The sequence below is a fragment of the Propithecus coquereli genome, unplaced genomic scaffold (genome assembly GCF_000956105.1).
Source record: "Propithecus coquereli isolate 6110/MARCELLA unplaced genomic scaffold, Pcoq_1.0 Scaffold126, whole genome shotgun sequence".
NCBI classification, from domain to species: domain Eukaryota; kingdom Metazoa; phylum Chordata; class Mammalia; order Primates; family Indriidae; genus Propithecus; species Propithecus coquereli.
Genome location: NW_012136747.1, coordinates 4,407,909 through 4,434,043, shown reverse-complemented (window position 1 = coordinate 4,434,043; position 26,135 = coordinate 4,407,909). Strand labels below are relative to the sequence as shown.

Sequence of the window (26,135 nt, the reverse complement as noted above, 5' to 3'; positions counted from 1 at the left end):
AGTATAATTATTAATAACACCATTTGCCCATTATTTAGCTTCAACAGTTATCTATAGAATTTCCCATTCTGGATTGGCCAATTGCATCCTTGGAGTGTTTAACATGTCCTTAATGTTCTGTATGTCTTGTAAACTGGTAGATCTATATGACCACCATTTAAGAAACATGTATTGAATTACAGCAAAGAACCTAAGAGTGCACAGATTCTAAGTGTGAATCTCAAGACAATTCCATGTACTGAGCACACCCATGTAACCAGCACTGAGATCAAGACATAAGAACAGTGCCAGCCCCCTGGAAGCTTCCTCATGCTCCTGTTCAGTCACTGACCTACTTCTCCAAGGGCAACCCTGCCCTGATGTCTAACAGCACAGATGTTTTAAGGCCACCATTTTTATCTATAGACGAAACTTTGAGAGCCACTTTTTAAAGATAATATAAGGCATGCTGAGCTTCTTGACAATAGCCTATCCAACAAGAAGTGGATGTGTTTAGCAACACAATTGCTAACACATAATTACAAAGTTTCTCCTGACTTAAAAAATCTTTGCTATGATAATTCACTGATAAAGAAGTCTTTCTTTTGAGACAGGGTCTTGCTCTGTTGCTTGGGCTACAGTGCAGTGGTGTGATCACAGTTCACTGCAACCTCAAATTCCTGGGCTCAAGCAAGCCTCCTGCCTTGGCCTACCAAAGCGCTAGGATTACAGGTGTGAGCCACCATGCCTGGCCAAAGATGTGTTTATTAAACAAGGATGTCCTTATATATTTCTGAAATCTATAAGCTGTATACTTAATCATGAATATTCTACATGAATTTAATATTAACTCTAAATTATTTCTACCTTGTTAAGGCCACAGCTAGTGGTGGCTATGGGGCTAAATTCTGGCCAATGGAATGAAATGGAAGGGTTATTTGTAACTTCCAGAAGGAATGCATTTCTTTGGATCCATTTTCTTCCTACTGGCTGGCATGTGGACCTGATGGCTGGAGCTTGAGCAGCCATTATGGACCATGAGGCTGAATCATGGGCTGAGGATAACGCAGCAATAAGATAAAAGGATCCTGAGTCTCTGACACTGTGAACTACCCTATCTACTAGAGTCCTTGTAATTGAGAGGAAAAAAATTTGTAAATCATTTTAGCCACTGTTTGAGTTTTCTGTTACTTTAAGCCAAACCTAATTCTAACTGACACAATTACTTACTATCTATGAATCTGGTCCTGTGAAAAGTCTTTTCATACCTTATTTTATTTGATCAATACAGTCCTCAAAGTGGGATGTACTATCTTCATTTAACCAACAAAAACTCCTGAAACTCCGCAAGCTAGATGACTGGTTCAAGGTCATAGAACCAGTAAGTAAAAGGACCTATATTCTAACCTTAGCCTCTGCCATTCCAGGGATCCCACTATTAAGGATTGTTCCAACTATTAGGAGAGACAGATATGTAAACAAAACATAATGCGTGGTGCACAGAAGGTGCTGAAAATATTTGCTGGAACAATGAATGAACTATAGAAGAAACAAAGCATAATGAACAAGGCAGAAACAAAGAGCCCTAAAGCGCGATCCCTGTGTCTTCTCTGTCTCCCATCCTGACCCTCTCCTCCCTCACCTACATCTGCAATCTCTCATCTTAGGTCTCAGGCTTCGGTCTTCCACCTTATGTTTAAATAGCCCTGTTACTCCATTCAATCTTGCCTTTCTATGCGACTTTTATTCCTTGTGCTTTCTAGTAATCCCACCCATCCGGGGGGACTCACACCTTCCCTAATGACCCAGGCTGGGGCTTCTGGCAAGGTAATTTTCCAGCCCCATTGAGACTGCTCTCTGTCAAGTCACCACGCTGTTTCCACCCCGCGTTTCTGTGTCTAGCCACCACACTGCTGCTTGCAGCTTCCCTGTTGTCCTTTCTTCCCTGGGCTTCATAGTCAGTGTGCCTTCATACATGGGCTCTCCCCCTTCCCTTCTGGTCACTCCTCCACCTACCCCAGACTCTGTCCTCCCCAACACATGCAGTTCCCCCCAAGGTTCTGTCCTCAACCTCAGCTTCCACATCTATAAAATGGGGATAAGTAAATAACTGTACCAATTTAGACCCAACTGTTTTATAACCTGAATTTTGGTCCCATAATATGTTGTGACCATCTTTCCTTGAAAAATAAAAATAGAAATTTTTCTTGGTTACAGAGTATGGATGCATGATAGTTTATTTAATCAGTCATCTTCTGATGAACATTCAGGCTGAACTGCATATCTGTCGTGGTGGTGTTCAACAGGGTTTTGTGAGTGTGTATTGTCTGTCTGTGTCCCATAATATTTTAGAAAAAACTGAATTGTATCACATTGCATAACAAAGCATTTATCTATAGGTTCATATTTTTCTGTGTCTCTTATTATGGCAGACACAGATAGCTGTCTAACCAATAGCCACTCCTCTTTCTCTCTTGCAAACTGAATCTCATTCTTGGACAACAAATTGCCCAAAGTCCAGTCATGGAAGTCTCACTCCCCTTTGCCGGATACTTCAGATAGGGTGGCCACGTGAGTTATGGGGGCACGCAGGGAAGACATGAGAGAGGTAAAGAGGGAAAAAAGAAAGTGAACTGGTCTTTACAGAAAAATGCCAGCCAACAAATGTAGAAGGAGTGGGAGAAATAGAAAATCACCATCTTTCATCTCTAAATGTAATAATTGATTTAGGCAAAGACCATCAATGGCTACCAAAGCCACTGGGTCAAAGTTGGGAAAGCACAATCACACGCTCTGAAAGAATCACATCACTTATTGACTAGAGAGACAAACGTGTACTTTTCCAATGCACAGATCTGGCAGATACAACTTTAATCACATGTTCAAACTCAGCATCGCCAGTAGCGGGCAACCCGACGTGGTATGCCTCCTGATGGGACACACCGTGAATACACAACATCATCTATGAAGGATTCTTGGCAAAAAGATTTAACCTGAATCTAACGAGGTCTCCAGTGTACAGGAAATGTAGGCTATACTGGAACAAATTCAATGACACCCTGAGGAAATATCAGGAAAATCTAGAATGTGGCTTGAGCCTTTCAAAAAAGTCCATGTCATAAAAAGCAATTAATAAAAAAAAGGGAACACAGGGTATTGCTACAGATTAAAAGACACCAAAGAGATAAAACAATAAAGCATATTTCCTGATTCTTGATTGGATCCTGGAGCAGCAAGTAAAGCCTAAAATGACACTTTGAGCCAAGTATGGAGGCTGCGCCTATAGTCCGGCTACTTGGGAAGAGGCTGAGGTGGGAGGATCACTTGAGCCCAGGAGTTTGAGGTTGCAGTGAGGTACGATGATGCCACTGCACTTTACCCAGGGCAGCAGAGCAAGACTCTATCTCAAAAAAAAAAAAAAAAGTAAATGTGGCAAAATATGAATGCTTGTAAATGCAGTGATGGCATATGGTTGCTCATTGAACTATCCTTTCAACTTTTCTAAAAGGTCTGAAGGAATTCTAAATAAAATAAAAATATTGAAAAAGGCAGAAGGCAGGCGCAGGAAAATGTCCATAATATGCTGCTAAGTGGCAGTATGACTCTACTAATTTTGTTTAGTAATACAGACACATGTTCCTGGAAGGATTTATAGAAAAACATTGGCAGTATGTACCTCTAGGTGCTTTTATGTGATTTTCCAGGTTTTTTGTTTGCTTTCATTGAGCATGTAATGTTTTTGTAGTTAGAAAAACAATAACTTTTTTTTTTTTTGAGACAGAGTCTCACTCTTTTGCCCAGGCTAGAGTGCCGTGGCGTCAGCCTAGCTCACAGCAACCTCCAACTCCTGGGCTCAAGTGATCCTACTGCCCCAGCCTCCCGAGTAGCTGGGACTACAGGCATGCGCCACCATGCCCGGCTAATTTTTTTCTATATATTTTTAGTTGGCCGATTAATTTCTTTCTATTTTTAGTAGAGACGGGGTCTCGCTCTTGCTCAGGCTGGTCTTGAACTCCTGAGCTCAAACAATCCGCCCGCCTCGGCCTCCCAGAGTGCTAGGATTACAGGCGTGAGCCACCGCGCCTGACCCACAATAACTTTAAAGAAAGGATCTGGTCTGTGTTATCGAGGAGTTCACATTCTGACCACAAGAAAACTAATTGCCTGTGAGATAGTTACAGGGAAGCACCCCCATTTACAGTTATGACGACGTGCTACGCTAGACAAGCGCTGAAGCAGTGGAGCTTCCCAAAGCCCCTTCCCTACCTGAGGAAGTTGTCTTGCAGTTCCTGCAGGTGCTTGTTAAAGTAACTCCACTCATTGCAGTGAAGCTGGTACAACTGATTGAAGTTGTCCTTTCGCTTCTTCATGCTGCTCAGGGTCATGCTGATGATGTCAGCGTACGTTGGGGTGGACTCAGTGGCTTTCTTTGTCAAGGAAAATCCCATACTGTTGACTCTGCATTATTAGTGGCACGAGCCCAGTGTGTGGGGAGGGTAGGGTGCAGAAGGGGGAAATGCCCCCTGTTTTGGGACAAGATAACTGAAATCAGAGCGGATGGTGACCCTCCTGCTTGTTGACCATGACTGGCTTTGGAAGGAAGAGGCTATCCTGTCTGTGGCCAGGCAGTTCCCTGCCTTGTAACAAAGCCCTTCTCTGCCCCTGTGGAGGGAAGGGACGTCTGGGAAATACTTTTCAGACTGTCATCTGAAATTCTCACTCTGCTAGCACAGCAGTGCAAAGAAAGGGGCTCCAACATTCCTTTTCTTTCCCGTCCAAGGTGTCATTCTCTGTCTCCAGTTTGTATGCTGGAAAAGCCTCTCTCTGCTCCACCCTCCCTCCACCCCTGCTGCTTGACTGGGTGGAATCTCAGCTACATCTGTCAGTAAAATCTCAGCTAAACTGTTCTGTAATGACAGTTTAGTGTAGTGGACCTCAGACAAGCTATAAGTCATCCTCTATGTCTCCATCTCCTTACCTATAAAATAGGGACACTAATACCTACTGTTAGATGATGTTAATAATAATAATGATATTTACTTAGTGCCAGCTGTATACCATTTAATCCTTTTCACAACACTATTAGTAGTTTGGTATAACTATCCTTATTTTAGGAGTGAGTAGATAAAGACATTAAGCTTAAGGGTAAGCTGTGCACATGAGATCTCAAGGCTGGTGGTTGCTAAGCTGGGACCCAAATTTGGGCTGTGTATTCCCAAACCTGGTTCCTTCCACTACACTAAACTGTCATTACAGAAGAATGAGGTGATATTTGGGAAAACACTTTACAAACAGTAAAGCACTATGAAATGTGAGTTGCTGTTATTATTCTCTCCCTATAGACATAAATAAGTTTGTGGACATGAAACTCCATACAGCAGGAGATGCAAAGTCCTACCCAGTTCATTACCAAAGCTCCTGATGGGGCGCTAGGTGTGGACGTGTGCCACTCCCGCACTTGTGATCTGCCAGCCACTGGGCTACACCTTTACGCCACTGCGTGTGTGGTCTGCATAACAGCCCTATGAGGCAGGCATTCTCATCCCTATTTTACAGATTTAAAAAAATGAGGCCCAGAGAGAAGCTGAAACTTATCTAAAATTACTCAGCTGGTTAGGGGTAGAGCTGGTTCCTCAGTTCAGGTCTACTTGGACCAATAGACCACTTTGATTCCAAACAGAACTCACGTTCTGACCACTATGGTAAAGTGTTAAGACTCAGGACACCAATGCATATCACATCTGTTTTCTTGAGCTCTGAGCTTTTAACCAGATCTTTAGGATAAATGGCAATGGGGCCAGGAATTTGCCGATGGGTCTGGGGGAGGAGTGTGTGTGAGGAGGGTGTTAGATGAAACATACACAAGGACACCGAATTCCTGGTCAGTACCCACTCTGGGGTCAGTGAGCATCTGGGAAGCATTATTTAGTTTTAAAGTATGCTAGAGTCCCCGGTTGCCCATTCATTCTGGTAGACGGAAGAAAGGAGATTTTGCTCACGAGGAAAGTCAACATTCCCAGAGTCTCAAAGCCAGTTCATGAGGCTGGCTCCAGATTTGGAACTAAAATTAGATTCTGACCCTGAAGCTCTTATCAATGGCCACCCCTGATGAGCACCCATGCTGTGCAGGCACAACGTGCCCTGTCTGCAGTGACAAGGATATGGGACGCTTTTGGTCCTTTCCCTCCTGACTATCAACACGTCCTTGCCGTGCTGCCGCAGACTGGCGTAGTTATGGAGAAAGTACACGATCAGAGGGCTCTTCCCATAAATGTTCAAGAAGTTTGAAGTCAGCTCAGGGCTCTTGCAGGCAGCGCAAGACTGAGGATAAAAAAAAGAGGGCAAAAATAAAGGACGTCGTCATTTTTACAGCATGTATTAAGAAACAGAAAGGCACTCGTGTCCTGTGATCCTGTAATTCCAGTTTTAGGATGCATCCTAAGGAAATTACTCAAAATAAAGAAAAAAGGGCCTTCCTTTCCCTCTCGCCGTCCCTCCCTCTCCTGCTCCTCAAAAAAAAAAAAAAAAAAGAAAAGAAAAGAAAAAGGAAGAAAAAAGGTTTAGGTACGAAGATGTCTACTGCAGAGATATTTACTATACATAGCGAAAGATTAGAATAACCTCAATGTTCAAGGAGAAGATATTGATATCTCTACCCAAAGGAGTGGTTATAATCACAATATAAAAATATTTAAGAAGAGTTGATAACCTAAATAAAGGTTTCAGGTATAATAGTAACTTTTTAAAAATTGAGATGCAAAATTAGATAGTAGTATATATATCTTATATGAAATAAATCAGTTAAAAGATGATGGATGAGAGACTGGATGTTACCAAAATGTTAATTCATTCAGCAAATATTTATTGAGTGACTACTATGTATTTGTACTGTTTTAGATGCTGGAGATTCAGCAGAGAACAAGACAAATTCTAGCCCTCATGGAGCTTGCATTACAGTTGAGAGAAAAACAATAAACAAATCAACAAATAAAAGAATGACATGATATTATGGAGATTAGTAAGCACCAGGTGGCGAGGGGATGGAGAGTGGTAGGGATGACAGGATTCAGTTCCCTGTTCCCGGGGTAATCAGGGAAGGCTGCCTGGGGAGGTGGGATCCTAGACATTCTGGATTATGCGAAGGGAGAGAGCCTGGGGAGATCTGTCAGGAGGTGTTCCAGGCTAAGGGGACAACAAGCGCAATAGACCTGTGGCAGCATGAGCTTGGTGGCCAAGAGGAGGGGTCACTAACATCTGAGCGCGCCTTGGTACTTCCCTTCCACCTTTCCCTGCTGGACACTCAGCTCTCAGCTCTTTTTGGTTCTTGTTAAAATCTGCCACCATCCACTCTAATGCTGGGCTTCCCTCCTCACCAAGATAGACCACAGAATAGGACTGATTGCTCATCTCCTTCCGTCCTACCTCTAGAGCAAACCTACCCACCCTGTCAGCATGAAGGAGCATATGTCTGCTGGGATTTGTTTTCCCCATTTTATAGAAGAAAGTCAAAACGGTTAAACTAGTTGCTCAGGCAACACAGCTGGTGAGAGGCAGCACCAAGATTTGAACCCATGTCTGTCTGTCTTTTCCACCATGCCCAGTTACTTCTCAGAAGTTTCACTGCCAAATGCTGAGGGGAAAGAAGCAGTGCTAATACATACGGAGAAATACAGAAGGTTTAAGAAGTCTACAGTCCTCACTGTACTTGCCCCAAATTCTATGGCCTGACTCCCTCTCTAGCCCGAAACCTCTCACCCTGTTCAGAATCCTCAGGGCCTCTTCCCGCTAAATGATACTGAGGGTTCCATCGAGCTAAACTACCATTCACTGAGGTTTGTGGGAGGAGTTGGGGGAGGCGAGGAGAAGAGGAGGGAACATGAATTTAGAGCCTTCCCGGTGCTGGGTGCTGTGCGGGAGCGAAGCTCAGCGGTGAAGAACTCAGGCTCAGAGCCAGAAAGATCTGCATGCAAGTCTCGGCTTGATCTCTTAGCTGCTTCGCGATCCTGGACAGATTCGTTACCTGTTCTCAGCATCACTGTCTTCACTAACAAACTGGAGAATGACAGTAGTAACTATCTCAGAGGATTGCGACAGTAAAATAAAATATGCTGCTTGCATAAGGTTTAGTATCGTGCCCAACATGGAGTAAGCGACCCTTAAATGTTAGTTATCATCATTGTCTCAGGTAAACTGCACAGCAACACCATGACCTAGAAATTACTGTCCCAGTTTGTAGAATGGGAAACTGAGGCCAGTGCTCACTTTCCACTATACACAGGCCCCTGAGTTTCAAGCAGGTGATCTAAATCCCTGGAGAAATCCAGACAAAATGCTCTCTCAACTTGTGTGTACTCACCCAGGAACTACCCTCTGGAAATTTCCTGAATGTATCACCTGAGTGTATAATCAGGAATATCCCCAATTCTCATTCTGACACCTTCACAGAGCTAGACTTTCTAGTCACATCTCCTGCCCCCTTTTAAATCTACCTCTACTATTAAATTTCGAATCATGCACTCACCTTTCTAGGAAGCATATTCTCATATTCTCTTGCTTCTGATATCCTCTTGACTTGTTGTGTAGCTTTCCTCAAGACCAGAGTCTGACCAGAATGCTCTGTCAATATATTAGCAAAAAAACAAAAAAAAAGAAAGAAAAAAATCACTGGAGCTTGCCAGCTGCGATGAGAAAGAGCATATGGTAGAGCTCAGCGTCCTGTTAGAGTGAAAACACCTGCATGCATTCAGATCTCTGGGAGATGCTAGAGGAAGTAGCTCAGGTAAATTCATACAATTTCATCTGCATTTTAGCCAAATGTATACCTGCAGGCCACATATTTGTCCATCCAACAAATATTTACTGCATCTATTATGTACCAGGTCCATGCTAGATGCTAGAAACAGATTATCCTTGAGGAACTCACAGTTCAGTAAGAAAAAAAGACATGTAAATAATAAGTATAGCACTTATTATGTACAAGTACCATGATAGAATTCTTCTACAGGATACAGGAGGGTCACAGAATAAGGAAGGAAAGATGTAAAATCTTTTAAAAAGCAGCATCAGGAAGGGTTTTGTGATTAAGAGACAAAAAATGATCGCATTCTTGCACAAAACTGTGGTTTTTCTGGAGGAGAAGATTTACAGAGAACATCTTAAAGATGAATAGAGCTGGTAGTCCCAGCTACCTGGGAGCTGTGATCGCACCACTGCACTCCAGCCTGGGCAACAGAGCAAGACCTCATCTCTAGGGGAAAAAAGAAAAGATAGGCAGAGAGAAACAACAGATTATCTACAAATGGATAACAATTAGAATGACTACTGATTTCCCACCAGTAACAAGGGAAGCTGGAAAACAGTGGGATAAAATCACCGAAGCATTGAGAAACTAACTGTTAAGCTAGACTTGTGTATCAAGCAAAACCATCCTTCAAAAACAAAGATGAAATAAAGACATTTAAATTGATAAGAACAGATACTACCCTTGATTTTAGCCAAAAGGCCAAGAAGTGATGAAATAAAGATATTTATAGAAAAACAAAAACTAAGGGAACTTACCAAGAAATCTGCACTGAAGAAACTGTGAAAGAAGATTATATGTTTATATGTTTGTGTATATGTGTGTGTGTGTGTGTATACGAAAAATGATCCCAGAAAGATAGTCTGAGCTCTAGGAAGTAGGCAAATAAAATAATTTAAGACCGGCCGGGCGCAGTGGCTCACGCCTGTAATCCTAGCACTCTGGGAGGCTGAGGCGAGCAGATTGTTTGAGCTCAGGAGTTCGAAACCAGCCTGAGCAAGAGCGAGACCCCGTCTCTACTAAAAATAGAAAGAAATTAATCGGACAACTAAAAATATATGGAAAAAATTAGCCGGGCATGGTGGCGCATGCCTGTAGTTCCAGCTACTTGGGAGGCTGAGGCAGAAGGATTGCTTGAGCCCAGGAGTTTGAGGTTGCTGTGAGCTAGGATGACGCCACGGCACTCTAGCCCGGGCAACACAGTGAGACTCTGTCTCAAAAAAAAAAAATAAATAATAATTTAAGACCAAAAATACCCCCTACAATAATATATATATTATTATATCTAATAATTAATATATCTAATTTGTGAGGTTTTAAAATGGGACATAACTAAAAACACTGGACAGAATAGCATTTAAGTCTGGAGGAAAGGGATTGGAATTAAACTGTTCTAAGGTTCCTGTTTTGTTCAGGAAAGGGAGTGGGTTAAGACATTATTTAACTTTAGATGCGGTTAAATACGCATGCTAGAATTTCAAAGGCATACAACAGAGCAGGGTTTCTCACCTCGGCACTGTTGCCATTTCCGGCCACATGGCCCTTTGCTGTGGGGGAACGTCCTGTGCGTTGTGAGCTATTCAGCAGCATCCCTGACCTCTACCTACTGCATGCCAATAGCAACGTCTCCCCAAGTTGTGACAACCAAAAATGTCTCCAGACATTGCTAAATGTCCCTTGGGGAGGAAATTGTCCTTCATTGAGAACCACCGCAACAAAGAACATAAACACAATGTATAACTTCCCAAAAAACAGAATAAAATGGAGTAAGAAAAATAGAACCAAAAAATAAAAAATAAAAAACTCAATCAGGGCTCTAGTATCGATTAAGATGGAGTAAGGACACTCTCCCCTGTTTCTCAGCAAATTTAACTAAAAGCCCCAACAGAATGCAGGGGAAGCTACCTGAGGACTCTGAAAAGGAAATGGTAGCAGGTGAACTGGAGAAGGAAACCAGAACTCAAAATAGGAGCCACAGGACGGTACGCTTTCTGGATTTATTTTTCCTCCTGTGTGTTAGCTCAAAGGCAACATGAGTCCCAGAACCAAGTACCAGGCAAAGACAGAAAGAGATCCAACAGAAGCCCTCTGCTGTGGTCCAAGGAGTGGGAAGGGAGATCCCGGTGGGACAGCAAAGGTAGGGGAATTCTGTTTTGTTTTTCTCTCCCACCCATTCCCCTAGGCAGGCCCCCCTGTGACGGTAGTGGCAGCAGCAGAAGTGGCAGCTGGACAGGCATCTGCACTTCTGAGAGAGTGGACTCCTGTCTTGGACCGGAGGACCTGCGGTCCAAAGAGTGTGAAGGGAGTCCCTGTTGCTTTTTTTCTTTCTCTGTCCTCCTCCCAGTTGGCCAGACCCAATCACAGGAAGTACGCAGCAGAGTGGAGACACTACAGTCCCAGCTTTCTAGCCAGAAGACCAGAAAAGAGGACCTTTGGAGCCAGAGTGTGGGGAAGAATGCAGAGGAGATCAAAAGAGGAATCCCATAAAACTGTGTGCGAATGCCTGCGCTCACGCTGGAGCTGCGTGTATATGTGTATCTGATCCTAAACAGCGTACTAAAGGCTTTGAGCACGGAACTATCGGGTAGATCATTGCTCTGGTCTCCAGTGGGGTCCTGGGGTGTCACATACATAGCACAGATCCAAATCGCACTCCAAAAGTTTTGAAATCTGAAGGGACGTAGAGACCACGACCTACAGGAAAAAGGTTAGAACTTGTGGTCTGAACCTAACTGGGTGAATTGCTTGTTAAAACAAAACAAAACAAAACAAAACAACCCAACCTTCTCTCTTCATTTAAACAAAACTCAGAGTCTCATAATATTAAAATGTCCAAAATACAGTCCAAAATTGCTTGACAAAGAACCAGGAAAGTCTGATAAGTTCTCAAGGGGAAGGCCTGTGTGGTTTGCTGTACTCCGGTTTCTCGGGGAATTGTAAGTAACATCGAACTTTTCTTTCAATGGCATTAACCTTTCCATATCTTCACTCATCACCTTTATAAATTAAAGCGTGGAGGCAAATCAGTTCCTACTTCAATAAATGCTGGTTTCTGGCGAGGGAGAGAAGCAGCAATCACATCTTAAACTTATTTTCTTCCGGTGTCAACGACGTCTCTTCCTCATAGACATCAGCACTGTGCTGAACTAATCATCACAAAAGCGAAACTTAATCGTGCTCATTGAGTTGAAAAGACAATTATTATTTATCCTTTCATAAAACATTACTTGGTGCCAATGCCCAGGCTCGAACTTCAACTGTAAATCAGGTGGCAAATTATGTTCAAACAAGCCCAAGAGAGCAGGGTTTTGGAGATGACAACTAAACCAAAAGCCTACATTTCTCTTTTTGGTAGTCAATGTACCTTTTATGGTATTCCGTGCTCGTGTCTTTTCTTCTGAATTCTGCTTGGCTGAAGAGCATTTTTCATTGGATAAATTTACATTAGAAGACTCCAGGGGACAAAAAAAAAAAAAAAAAAACAGAGAGAGAGAAGAGAGAGGGGAGAACAAAGTTAGCAAAACCGGTAGTGAGAGAAATACAAAAAAGTAATACATGCAATTTCTTAGCTCTTTCTCATTGTTCTCGGCAAGGGCAGACGCTCCAGGTACCGCTGGACAATGCCAGGAGAGGCTGACGGGTGGAAGCACACAGGCTGGGGACTGAGGCCGACTGGGGCTCCAATCCCAACCCTCATTCAACGGCTGGTGATCTGGGGCAAGTCATCGAACCTCTCTACAGCCTTGGCTTCCTCGTGGGATTAAGCCAGCTCATGCATGTGAAGTGCACGAGTGGCTCACGGTAAGTGCTCCAAAAACACTGCTGTCATTGTTTATACGATCACTCATCACACCTCCTTTAGTAAACATTTCACTGGCCAAGACTCATGTGTCTGGCACTGGGCAAACATTAAAACCTAGTCTCTGCCTTGAGGAACTCCCAGTCTAGCAGGGGACATAATAAATAGCTACACTGAGGTGCGGAAAGTGTCATATATTTGTGAGAGTGGTAATATAAGTTAGAATTACGTTTGGATGTGAGTTACAGAGACTCAAAGTAACAGTGCTCAAAGTAGGTAGCCATTTCTCTCTCACATAAAAGTCTGAAGGTGGGCAGGCTGGAGCTTATACAGTGCTCCTCCTACGGTGTTAACTCCTCAGGGACTCTGACTGTTTCCAGCTCAAAGCTCAACCTTTCCTAAGATAGGACCTTTGTTCTTAGGGTCCAAGATGGCAGCCGGGGCTCTGGCCATCACACTCACATTCCAGGCAGCAGGAGGGAGGAAAGAACAAAGAGAGGAAGGGTTCACACAGCTGTTTTTTAAGAAAGGTTTCCAGAACTGCCACATGGCACAACCACTTATATCTCATTAACTGGATCTTAATCACATAGCTGCACATAGACAGAGAGGGAGGCTAGGAGATACAGTCTTTATTCTGGCCATGTACCTGCCCAGCCAAAAATCACAAGTTCTCTTTTCATAGACGAAGGGGACAATGGATATTGGGGAACAACTCATAGTTGGCCACAAGCAGTATAAAGAGACTATTATGGGAAGTCAGAGTGGGGAATGCTTGACTGTCTGAGGGAGAGCTGGAGGGCTTCCAAGGAAAGAAGACACTTTCATTCTGTCTTTAGGGATGAGTAGGAGTTTGACAATGTTAAACAGATGGCCCACCAAGTGGCAGACAAGCAGTCCACCAGCCTCAACAACAACCACTTTGCTTTTATATAAATGTGATATTTGAATGAGCAGAGAAAGCTGAAAGGGCTTCCCATACATCATGCAGCTGGTCGTCCAACAGCTACTAATTTTTATAGTGTTGAAACAGTTACTGGGAAAACACTCCCAGGACTCATTGAAGCAACAGTGCTCATTCTTAACCGGCTTGGCTGTTATTAGACCCGCCTATTTGTGGGAGAGGCAGCATGCTGACGCAGGAGCCCAAACTGGCAGCCCTGATACCAGCTGCAGTGGGCTGTGTGGCCTGGGGCAAGTCGCTCACCTCTCTGAGTCTATTTCTTCCTTTGTCCAATAAAGAAATAAGTAATAATTGCCCACCTTGCAGGGCTATTGTAAAGACTGGCGAGGATATATACAAAGAAAACCTGTACAGGGCAGACTGTCTATAAGGACCCTGCCCTTCCACTTACAAAGTGCTTTCCTATCCATTTCCTCATGTTGCGACCCGCCACCACGCCGTGAGTGAGTGAGGCAAGGTGACTATCACTGGGGTTGGGTTTAAAGAAAGACTGCTCTGGGACCCCTGCCCCACCGTACCACAGAGGAGACAGGGCTGTTCTACCCTACCTGGTCACCTTGCCGCTCAGATTTGGCACACAGAGGGCTCAGGTACGATGGGGGCAGAGTAGCAGGGAGAGCCTGTTTTTGAGCCACTGTGTGGTACAATCTGGCGATGCCCAGAAATGTCTGGGAGGGGAGTGGGCTGTGCAGATCTGGTATCAGCAGGTATGGGCGTGAGGGAGAGGAATTTGGGTCATTACTGTTAATGGCCATGGCTGTACTCACACTCTGGAAGTTGGGGAAATTCCAGTTAAAATCAGTAGACATTCTGACAGGATAGGACTAGACGACAATCTATGCAACATCACCCACCCCTAGATTGAATCTATAAGAATTGATACCAGTTGTGATGCCCATTTTGCAGATAAGAACACGGAGGCTCAGATTTGCTTAAAGCGAATAGGTGGCATTACCTAGAGGGAAATTTGGGTCTTCTGGGAGCATGCCTGGTGTTTTTTCGCCTTTGCCTGTGGCTCTGTGTTGGTCATTCACTCCCAGTTCCCATATTTTGGCTTAGGTAGAAACTGCTCTCTCTCTAACCCAGACCCCTCCTCCAAAGTCCAGTCTTGTATTTTCACCCACTTGACATCTCCATCTGCACTTCTCATAGGCATCTTAAAGTGAACAAGTTCAAAATTGAACTCTTGATAGCTTTCCTCTACCCGAAACTCTACACTTTCCATCTCAGTAAATGGCAGCCTCCAGCTGCCTAAGCCACACCTGTGGAGAGCATCCTTAAGCTCCATCCTTTCTTCTCCGCTTCTCCCCACTGCTAAAGTCAATCTGTTAACAAGTGTTGTAAGATCTATTTCCTGAACACATTTTGGGTCTGTCTGCTTCTTGCCACCTGCTGCCACTGTCTCTTAGACAACCACAGAAGCCTCCTAGCTGGTCTTCTGTGTCCCTCCACTACATTTTCCATATTCAGAAGATAGTGCCATCTTTTAAAAAGGTAAGTAAGATTATGTCGTCCCCTTATTTTAATGAGTTCTTATGGCACTTGAATTATGTCCGTATTCCTTCCTATGGCCCTCCCAACGCTGCAGCATCCAGCCCTGCCTATGTCCCCAGTCTTCACTCCTGCCTCTCTTCCCCTCACTCACTGGGGTATAGTGTCCCTGCCCTTCTTTCTGTTCCCTGAATACTCAAGCTCTTTTTTTGCCTCGGGGTCTTTGCACATGCTGTTCTTTGCTCCTGGAAGGTTGTTCCATTTACTCTTCCAATGGCCAACTCCCGTCCTTTGGATCTCAGCTGGAGTGGCACCTTCTGGGGGCATTATTTGCTATGGGTGTGCCCTTCTTTGTCCACATATATGAGATCCATCCCCCAGGGAAAAAGACTTAAGTTGCTTTCCCAGCTTCCTCTGTGGCTGGGATTCAGACCTTTCTCCTAGGCTGCACCTTCAGATGCACGCACCTAAAACTTCAAGATGGAAATGAGCAAGGTGAGGAAACAGGCCACATGCAGACTCCAGTTTTTGGGGAGACTTTTGACAGGGGCAGCTGGTTTTTCAAAGGAAGCAGAGTAGAGCTTTTAGCTTCCAGTGCCCAGTAACATCGTGGTACAGCAGCACGCCTTCGCAGGGGCAGTCTGGTCTGGGCATCATTCTTGGCAGCACAGCCTCCGAAGCTGACACGGTGGCTCTTCCAGGGGAGCTGTGTACCACTAATATCCTTCCATACATTTCTTTCTGCTCAAAGCAGCTGGAGTGGATTCTGTTATTTGCAACTAAGAACTCTGATGATTCCTCCTTATGAGGTCTTCTTTCACTATCTATTTTATTTATTTATTTATTTATTTATTTGTAGACACTGGGTCTCACTATTGCCCAGGCTGGTCTCCAACTCCTGGCCTCAAGTGATTCTCCCGCCTCAGCCTCCCAAGTAGCTGGGATTACAGGCGTTAGCCACCATGCCCCGCCTATCTTTTAAAATCTTTATTAAATGAATAAATGACTCAGTCTCTAATAGGTAGGAGCCCTAATTTATAGTGGGTCTCATAGCAAAATATAGATACATGGTTAGATACTTTTTCATTCCCATTGTGCAAATCCCCAACACTTAAACAAGAAAAGGGCAGACGGCAAGTCACAGACTTAAAGTAATTGCAACTCATTTCTCTCAATTGTGGACTCTCAGACAGACTGTTGCCATTGAAAAGCATATTTTGAACATAGCCAGCTACTGCATTGAGCAGATGGGAATATGTCTGTTCATGACAAGAGAAGCTCTGTCCCCACCACAGAATTCAATTACTCTCTCCATCCTGGTTTTCCCACTAACACTTCAGCTGCTTTCAACGTTCCAGAGTTTGTGATTATTTCTATTTCTGAGGAAGAAAATGAAATCTCTTAGCTGGGTTCCTGAAATAACTGTCAGAAGATTTTATGTATTTCAGTACAAAGAAAATACATTTGTCTCAGGCTGTTGTGACAGGCAGTACCAAAACATTAAAAAACATATTGATCTTGGTCTGAGTGACAGCTATCCTTCTGCAGCAGCTGCTGCATCAGTACTTTGTGGGAGCTGACACCGATGGAGCACCATTATGTGCCACGCACCGGGCCGAGAGTTTGCAGGTGTGATCTCGCTCACGAAGTCCAGAAGGCTGAGTGCCTTCTCTGTGCTAGGTCTATTCTAGGAGATAGAACAGCCATAAAGGAAAAAGAGATCCTGTTCTAAAACGAATTCTAAACCATACATAAGCCCCACAGGAAAAAGAGTAGATCGTGGTAATCCCTGAACAGGGAATGAAAGTAGGTGACGTGATGACAGAGTGGCTGGGGGGTCAGGGGCAGCACCTCTGGGGCAACAGCAGTGAAACTAGGGAGCAGGAGGAGCCAGCCACGTTCCAGGCACAGGTGACAGCTAGTGCAAAGGCCCAGCTGAGTGTGGGCCTGGAGTGTCCGAGAGGCGGAAGGAAGTCCGGTGGCTGGTGTCTGGTTCTGGGCAGGGAATGGGTGCGAGGTGGCTGGACAGAGAGGCAGTGGCTGGGTTCTGCAGGGCATGGCAAGCCAGGTGAGCGAGCTGGGATTTTATTCCAAGTGCACTATTGCTCTGCCAAGTGCACCAAGCTATTTGACGTTTTAAGCAAGGGATGACCCCATGTGATGTACACCTGTAAAAGGTCACTCTAGTCACTGTGTGGAGACTGGGCTTGGGCCACTGCAGTCAGACAGGCAAGATGTGACACTGGGGGCTGGGAGGGTCAAGTGCTGCTAAGTCTGAGGTCCTCTAGGTGAGGCCGAGAGGGTCAGTGGGCAGACCAAGGTGAATTCTGAGCGAAGCCGGGGCAGAGGGAGACTTGGGTGTCACTGGCACACAGGTGACATTTGAAGCCACCAGATCAGATGAGGCGGCCTAGGGAGAATACGCAGACAGAGTGGGCAGGGGCCCTGGGACAGAGTGGACCTACAGGACAGGGAGTGGGCAAAGAGACTGAGAAGGGGCGGCCAGTAAGGAAGGAAGACACTGGCAAGAGTCTGGCAACGTAGAGGCTGAGAGAACAAAGCGTTTCAAGAAGGTGGGAGTGGCCAACCACAGAAGAAACAGATTAAAGTGACTGCAAAGCCCGACCACCTAGGGTCCGGTTGCTGCTGGCAAGAGCAGTGCAGCGACCAGCCATGAGCAGGAGCCCGACTGGCATCACTGAGTGCATGTGCAAGGCGAGGAAAGGACACCTGGGGGCGGACGTGTCTTTCGACAAGTTCTGGCGTGACAGGGAGCAGAAATAGGGATGTGCAGTCAAAGGAGGTTTTCTTTTTAAAGATAAGAGGTGCCAGAGCACCTTTGTTCAATGGTGGAAATGGTCCCACAAAGCAGGAGAGAGTGACCGTGCCAGAGAGGGCGCTAACAGCCAGAGGGGCGAGGTCCAGAGCGCAGGTCGGGGCTGGCCACAGAGGGAGGCCGGGCCCTCCACAGGCACGGAGGAGCGGCAGATGGGGCAGGCTGGGAGGTGCCAGGGTAGAAGGCGAGTGGGGCAAGGCAGGCCACAGTGGAAGAAGTCTGAAAGGCGGGCAGAGTGTAAGTGTTTTGAGGAGGGGGATCCTGGACCCGCTTGGGGAGTGTGGGGGCACAGCCGGGCAGTGCTGAGGGCTGAGAGTTGGGGCCCCAGTCTCCACAATGTCAGCAAGAAGGCACCATGGTTAGTGTACTCATTTTACACCTGTTGAAACAAAATCTTAGGGAAGTTAAGTAACTTGCCCAAGGCCACACAGCTAGAATCTGAACCCAGGAGGACTGGCTCTTAACCAGAGATCTTCAAACTCTGTGGAGACATGGAGACCTTCCAAGGACTAAGGGGACTGACAGTTCTAAGAGCATGCATTTCCAGATCCTCAAATTTCCTTTCAAACTGTTTTCTAAAATGACTGCCCTGAGAATGTGCAGGTTGGTGTTCACAACAGCCCTTATCCCACTTTACAGAAGAAGGGCACACCTTTCACCCGTCCCAAACCTCCCTTTGGTGAATGTTCCAGGGCGGAAACACTCTCAACCCTGCACCAAACAAAGGAGGAAAGCTGTTCTAACAATGAATCCAGCCTCATATGCTATTTGTTAAAAATGAACATGGCATTAGGAATGGAGCATTTAGGAATTAGAAGTGGGAATGTTGTCCTAGAGTTTAAAGATTAGTGGGGAGACAGCCATGATCAGAATAATGAATAATTATAATAATGAATAATTGCGTGAGTGCTTTGAAGGAAAGGGATATCAGCACATATAGTAAGGAACCTCATCCAGCCCAGAGAGTCAGAAAGCTAACCCCAAGGATGAGAGTGAAGGGGATCAGAACATGCCGCCCCAAAATATACGACTTTGGCATAAGAGTTATTTTAAGCTGAAGGCAATTGAGAAAGAGCAGATGGAGGAAAAGCTCTCTACTCTCCCCCTTTCCATCTAAAAGCAAGGCATAAATTTTCCTTTGTGAAGGTGTCTCCCCTTGCTCTCTCCTGTACCAGGAAGAAGAAATAACTCATCACTGGAGACCCACCAACTGGAATCTGCATAAACATACCTGATTGAAATAATGCTTATCTTCCTTTAGCTTCCCCATATATTTACCTTTCCACAATTTACCATCCCTAGAAGTCCAAACACCTTTTTCTTTGTCTTGTTGAGTCTCTACAATTTATTGCTCTTTGTTAAAATGGTATATAAGCTATCATGCCTAACTGCTTCCTTGGGGTTTTCACTTCTTTCCTATGAAGTCCCCTGTGTCACGTAAAAATATTAACATCAAATAAAATTTGAATGCCTTTCTCTTGTTAATGTCTTTCAGCAGTTTAATTTGTAGGGCTCCATACACTTTGCCTAAGAGGGTAGAGGAAAGATTTTTCCTCCCCTACAAGAGACTGAATTGAGATGGAAGGATGAGCATGTATCTCCCAGACCAGGGGTTGGAAAACTTTTTATGCAAAGAGCCAAGTCAGCTCTGTAGGTCATAAAATCTCTATTGCAAGCACTCAACTCTGCTGTTTCAGTGCAAAGGTAGTTGTAGACAATAGGAAATGGCTGTGTGCCAATAAAGCTTTATTTATAAAAACAGGTATTGAAAGGCCTGATTGATAGTTTGCCAAATCCTTTCTGGACTTTTATTTTTTTCCAGGTCTTCAGAAAAAGCAGGCCATTATTTGCGGCATTTGGTTAATTGCATGCTACCAATGTGACCTCTTTGGAGTTAAAATTGGAAGGAAATGCTGACGATGACAATGGCAGCGGTGATGGGAGCTTACCTGGAACAAGAGGAACAGCAGGTACAGAGGCCACTTTTAGGGTGGGAGTGTGGTGTTTACAAGGAACTGAAAGAGGGCCCCTGTGGCAGGAGCCCCGAGAGTTCAGGAGGGTAGAGAAGGGTTTGGTCCAGAAGAGGCAGGGCCCTGCAGGTCAGTCTACCCCAAAGACGAGGGGAAGCCTTCTGGGGTGTGGCAAGTGTCTCTTATTTGGGCTGGAAGGAGGGTTTTTAGGGTGGGGGCATAGGAGAGGGTGAGGTGGTGAGGGGATGATGTAATTAGCTTTGTATTTTGGAGAGACTGCCTGTGGGGAAGCTGACAGCCTGCTGAGACCAGCGAGGAGCCTACTGCAGTAACATGGGAGCTCAGACTAGGCTGGTGGGAGTACAAGAGCAAGAGTGGATGGTGCTGGGGGTACGTCAATGGAAACATCAGTAGGGCAGAGGAGGAAGTGGGTGTCAGGGAAGACTGCCAGATTTCAAGCTTGCCATCAGAATTAATGGATAAAAAAAGATATAAAAGCATCTCATGCTGCAGCTTCCACTTAGAGGCTGGTTTCTTCCCTGTCTCCTCCCAATCTCTGCATTTCTGGGGTTGCCCGCAGTGCTCCACTCACCCACAGGTAGTCTGGGGGCCTCGCAGGGCCCCTTGCTGAGAAGATGGGGTAGAACGGGGGAAGGGGGAACAGAGATGTGCCGCCAACAGGAGGCCACCTGTGTTCCGAAAGAACCCAGGGTTTCCGAAGCTTATGGGGCTCCAGGGGATCCGGGTCTATGCTGCTCCACTTACCTGAGAGTGGTTGGACTTCTTGCTCTCCTCTGGCTTCTGGCTGGAGGATTTCTTATAAGAGAAGGAAAAAAACTCTCTTCCTAAGGAAGGGAAAAGCTGTTCTTTAGTTCCTTCTTGCCACAGGGCAATGAAGCTTGCAGATCAGGAGCTTTGGGACAGCCCCTCCCTGGAGGCCAGTGACAGCCACTCAGGCAAACTCTAGCCTCTTTGTTGACTCCACCTGCTGGACAAGTTACCTCTCTGATCCTGTTCAAGAGTGTGAATACTGTCTACCTCCAGGGCTGTTGAGCCAATTAAAGGCAATAATGTATGTGGAGCCCTGTGCACAGGGCCAGCACTAAACCTACAGGAAAAAAAGTATTGGCTTCAAAAGAAAAAACAACTCAGAACTCTGCAAAACAGAAATGAATAAATGTTGGGTTAAATGCTTAAAAAAGAAACTATCAAGCTCATAAACTGTTAAGTTTAATATTTGTTAAAAGGTCACTAAATTTGAAGACAATTTATGGGTTAGATTTTTTTTCACTTTGAAAAAACTCCCTTTAGTGTGCATGGTGACTACTGGGAAATCATATCTATTAGAGGGTCAATAAATGGAAATGCTTAAAAGGTAACAGATAAAAGTATCTGGCCTCGAGTAAGTGGTGGCTTTTGTAATTTCCAGCCAATAACTGCACCATAACCCTGCTCCAGGGGTTGCCAGGTGTTCTCTTCCTCTGTGCCCTAGACCAGGGTTTCTCAAACTGCAATGTGCTTCTAGATCTCTGGGGATCTTGGCAAACCGCAGAATCTGATTCACTTGATCAGAGGCTGATCACAGAGAGAGGCTGATGCTGTTGGTCCTCGGACCAACACATTCTTCAGATCTCTGCTTAAATGCCACCTACTGACCTCCTCAGGGCTGGACTGGGTACCCCTCCCCTGCGGCCCCACCCTCCACCCCCATCACAGCACCCAATCCCCTGCACTATAACTGTGTGGCCTAGATCACAAGGAGGGACTGTGCTTCCTCCGTGGCCGTGTTCCCAGCATTGAGCACAGCGCCTGGCACCCCGTGCTCATTACATGTCTGTTGAGTGAAATAGAAATGTTGACCTTGGGCAGGTTGCTTCTCTGAACTTTAGTTTCCTCATCTGTGAAGGAGATTTAGTGTGTGCTTCAGCAGGTTGTCCTGAGGATGAAATAAAATGGGTAGAGAACCCAGCACAGTGTCTGGCACATAGTAGACACCCATTAACTGGCACCTACTACTTGAATATAAAATTCTATACCCTGTATCCCAACACTTATGCATGTGGACTCTGTCTGCAGCTCATAAGCATTAACACTTTGGTCATTTTGGTGGCTGGTTTGCAGGTACCTGAGAGAGAACCTGGCCTGAGGACGTCAATGCTGAGGCCCTCTCCTGCCTCAATTAGATGATGGTCGGCAGGGGGCAAAAGGTGCAGGGGGCCATAGCTGGTATCTTACCCCTTAACATTTTTTCCTTCTGTAGCAATAATTCTTCTCTCCGGAATCTCTCTGGATCCAGTTCCGAGTAGTCCCAACTCTCATAGATCTGTAGCCGAGGACATGTACCTAAGAGGGAGTCGAGAGTGAGAATGGACATGTCTGTGAAAGAGAACAGGAAGACAGAGGCCTTGGGACCCTCTGCTGCTCTAGGGAGGCTGGGCCTCCAGCATCAGCCCTGCCCTATGCTGGCCTCGTGGCCTTGGGAGAGGCTCTTCTTCTCCAAAGGGTTTTGGTTTCTTCATTGGAAAATGCGGATGATGAGGCCTGCCCTGCCTCACTGATGGCTGGGTGTGAGGGTCAGATCATCCCAGGGCACGTGAGTCAGTGATGTGCTATGCAAATGTGAAGGCGTTGCAGTAATTTGTTTCCCTCTCTCTCTCCTGGTTCCTGTGGAAGCATGAGCTCCCTGAGGGCAGGGGCTGGGTCTTATTCATCTTTGTATCTCCGGGACTTACCACTGGACCTGGCACATAATTATAATAATACAGTAAGTGCTTAGAAAATGTTTGTTCAACATATCATTACACTTAGCTAAATGCTAGAAATGGGTTACTGTACATATCTGATGGTGATGCTTCCGCGGATTACTTGAGACATTTGAGCCACTATGCAAAGCTGCTGGCTCCACTGGACACGGTAGGTGGGTAGGAAGATTATTACTGGGGAGGAGTTGGGGGAAGGAGGTGTAGCCTTGGATGAAAGGGGGAATAGGAAGGTGGAACAGCAAGAAGAGAAGAGAGTCAGAAAATGGGGGGCAGGATGGCATGATGGTCAAAGCCCAGCTTTGGAATGGCATAGGTTCTGAATGCCTGCTCCCTCATTTGTTGGCTGTTGGACTTCTTTGTTCCTACATGTTAGGAGGATTAAAAGGGTGTGTAGAAAATAGGTAGCACAGCAGGCCTGAGACTGTTACCCTTAGAAAGGTAAGGGTAAGTCTGCTTGCAAGGTTGGCCCTTGGCTGCACCTGGAACCTTGTCTAGTAAGTTTCTTACATTGACACAAAACTTTCTCTAACTGATACAGAGTGGCTCGTTGTGCCTACACGGTATGAACAGTAGAGCTTATGCTGAATACCTGCTTTCCTGGAACTGTGTCACATGATAGAGGTGTCTACGTGACTGCCCCAGTGAAAACTTCGGGCACTGGGGCTCTGATGGGCTTCCCCGGGTAGAGGCATCACACAGACGCGGCTACATTTTCATTGCAGGGGATGAGTGGGCTCTGCGTGACACCGTGGGAGGGAGAGCATACGGAAGCCTGCACATGGATTGCTCCACACCCTGTCTGACTCTTCCCTTGTGACCCAGCTGTGTATGCTTACTACGCCACTATAACAAATGGTAGCCATGACTACAAGTATATGCAGAGACCTGTGAGTTCTTCTAGCCAATCTCCTAATGTGAGGGTGGTCTTGGGAGCCCCAGCATGATAGGAAATGGAAAGAGTGCTTACTTAGCACAGTACCTAGTACACAGGAACCTCTCAATAAATAGTAGCTTTCAATGACCTTAGAAAATGTCTAGGTTGACATAGGGGAAGTGAGGAAGGGGACTAAAAGGTAGTTGAAAAAGCAAGCATCAAGTTGGCACTGTGCGTGCTGGGTGGGGCACAGTTGCCACCTGGGGTCACATGGAGGGTGGAAGGGTGGGAGTATCCAACCAGCATACTGCCTTTGGTTCCCTGAGTCCTGGGTCCATCATGGTCAGTGTTGAAACTTTGTTTTTTTTTTTTTCTTTAACTTTTTAAATTCTTTTTTGTCTTTAAAAATTTGTTGCTGGCTAATTTTTTTCCATTTTTAGTAGAGACAGGGTCTAACTCTTGCTCAGGCTGGTCTTGAACTCCTGACCCTGTCCCAAAACACGTTTAATATTAATTCATGGAGCGACAACCTTGAGTGATCCTCCCACCTCAGCCTCCCAGAGTGCTAGGATTATAGGCATGAGCCACTGCGCCCGGCCCAGTGCTGAAACTTTGGTATCTCCTTAGGAGAAGGCTCCTTGCTCTCTGCAGATGTAGTTGAGCATAAAAAGTGGATTAGGAAGGGATGGCTCAGCTATTTTGAGGAAGCAGAAAAATTCATGCTCCTTGGGGCTCTAACCACACACCTCCCTTTCTTTAATGTTAAGGAGAGAAAAGGAAGACTGCCTTGATGAAGGAGTGCTATGGCAAACAATTACATACCTAGGCTCTAGTGGAAAATGCTTTTCCAGAATTGCTTTCCCCAGTAGAAAAGAGTCCCCTCTCACCTGCAATCCACAGGCTTATGGTGTTGCAGATGTCAGACTTGAATTCATGCGTGTTGAACCAGGACTGTGGGAAGCAGCAGCAGAAGCTGGTGTACAGGCCTTTGCTCAGAAGTGACGGCAGCCTCTGCGGGGCAAGCAGAGCCCGGGCAACATTCTCAGCACTTCCACACCCAGACTTCAGAAAGGATCTGCGATAAAATGCTTTACCCAACACCATGCTGCCTGCCTGTTCATAAGGGAGCAATTTCTGTCTTTGGCGGCCTCTGCATCTGGGGGTGCTCCCTACCTGAGGATCACTCCTAAGCATCCTGCCATGCTTGGCTAGCAACCTTCTCCCTCTCCCGCCACCTCTTCATGTGGTCTGTCGCTCAGCCTCTTCTGCAACTTGGCCCAAGAATAGCCAAGAAGATAACAAGATATATTTGACCTCCTCATATTATTATCTCTCAAAGGCAATAGTAAATACTACTTACTGGGTGGTTTCTTTCTTTTAATGCACAGGTGTTATTGTTGTTGCTGCTTAACTATGGTTGAGCTCAAATTATACATTTATATCTGGCTTTATCCACTTAACGTCATAATATAAGCACTTCTCCGAGGTATTATAAAGTCTTTGGGATTTTTTTCTAATAGTGACCTTCATAATATTGCACTGAGTGGGCATATCAAAATTTACTTAAACATCTCCCTTCACTGGATATTGTTTCCAAGATTTTACATTACAAATTATGCTGAATAGTTATTTTTATTTATTAAAGTATCTCAGTGCCTGGCACATAGGAGGCAGTCAAAAATTTGTTGAATGAATAAATGCATAAATGAAAGCAGTTCCTCCTGTACGTTAGATCATGTCTTCCAGAGGACTGTATAATAATAGTAATTATAGCAGCTATGATATACTGGGGGCTTAGCATGTGCTGGGCAATATGTCAGATACCTTACAAACATCCTCTCATTAATTCTTAGAACAACTCAAAGAGGTATTATTATCCCCATTTTATGGATGATGAAACTGAGGCACAAAAATCCTACGTGACTTATTTAGGGGTCATTAAACTAATATAAATGCCTTTTGGCATGATTATATTAATTCACTTCCCACCCAGATTGTCAGAAGGCCATTCCTCTTCACACTGAACCACCTTGGGAATTAAACTTTTTTGGTTTTTTTAAAGACAGGGTCTTGCTATGTCGCCCAGTCTGGACACGGGCTCAAGTGATCCTCCCACCTCAACCTCCCAAGTAGCTGGGACTATAGGCGCGCGCACCACTGTGCCTAGATATACTTTTTAATCTATGCGATCTGACAGGTGAAGGGGAGTATCAAATTATTATTGTTTCAATTTGCATTTTTGATTATTGTTAAGGGTGAACTTTTTTTCCAGTTATACTTCTTCCTTGGTGAATTTCTAGTTTATGTAATTTGTCCATGAGTCTTTGGACTGTTTAATTTTTTCTTATTGATTTCTAAGAGTTCTTTATGTTGTGTGACATATATGCTATCAATACTTTTGTATAGTTTGTCATTTGCCTCTTAACTTTGTCTATAGTAATTTTTTTTTAAATTTACATAGTTTATTGGTCTTTTCCCTTATGGTTATTTCCTCTGGGTCACATTCAGAAAGTCCTTCCTCACCCAACTCTTGTATATTCACTTATATTTTCTTCTTTTAAGAAGCAATCTTTTTAATCTTGTTTTAAGCAATCTTTTAAGTACACACACACACACACACACATATATATACACACACGTATATATATAAAAAGTATACA

General features: G+C 44.9%; 1 protein-coding gene across 1 annotated transcript in view; it reads right to left on the bottom strand.

The window, feature by feature from the left end:
* Nucleotides 1–26,135, bottom strand: part of FAM227A (family with sequence similarity 227, member A) — a 50,566-nt gene that overhangs the window by 9,490 nt on the left and 14,941 nt on the right. Inside the window, exons 7-11 of the mRNA XM_012637979.1 lie at nt 24,363–24,537; nt 22,075–22,182; nt 20,605–20,684; nt 6,143–6,300; nt 4,246–4,398 (exon numbers count right to left, since the gene is read on the bottom strand). Coding sequence (XP_012493433.1) covers nt 4,246–4,398; nt 6,143–6,300; nt 20,605–20,684; nt 22,075–22,182; nt 24,363–24,537 — 674 coding nt within the window. The remainder of the gene's footprint in view (nt 1–4,245; nt 4,399–6,142; nt 6,301–20,604; nt 20,685–22,074; nt 22,183–24,362; nt 24,538–26,135) is intronic.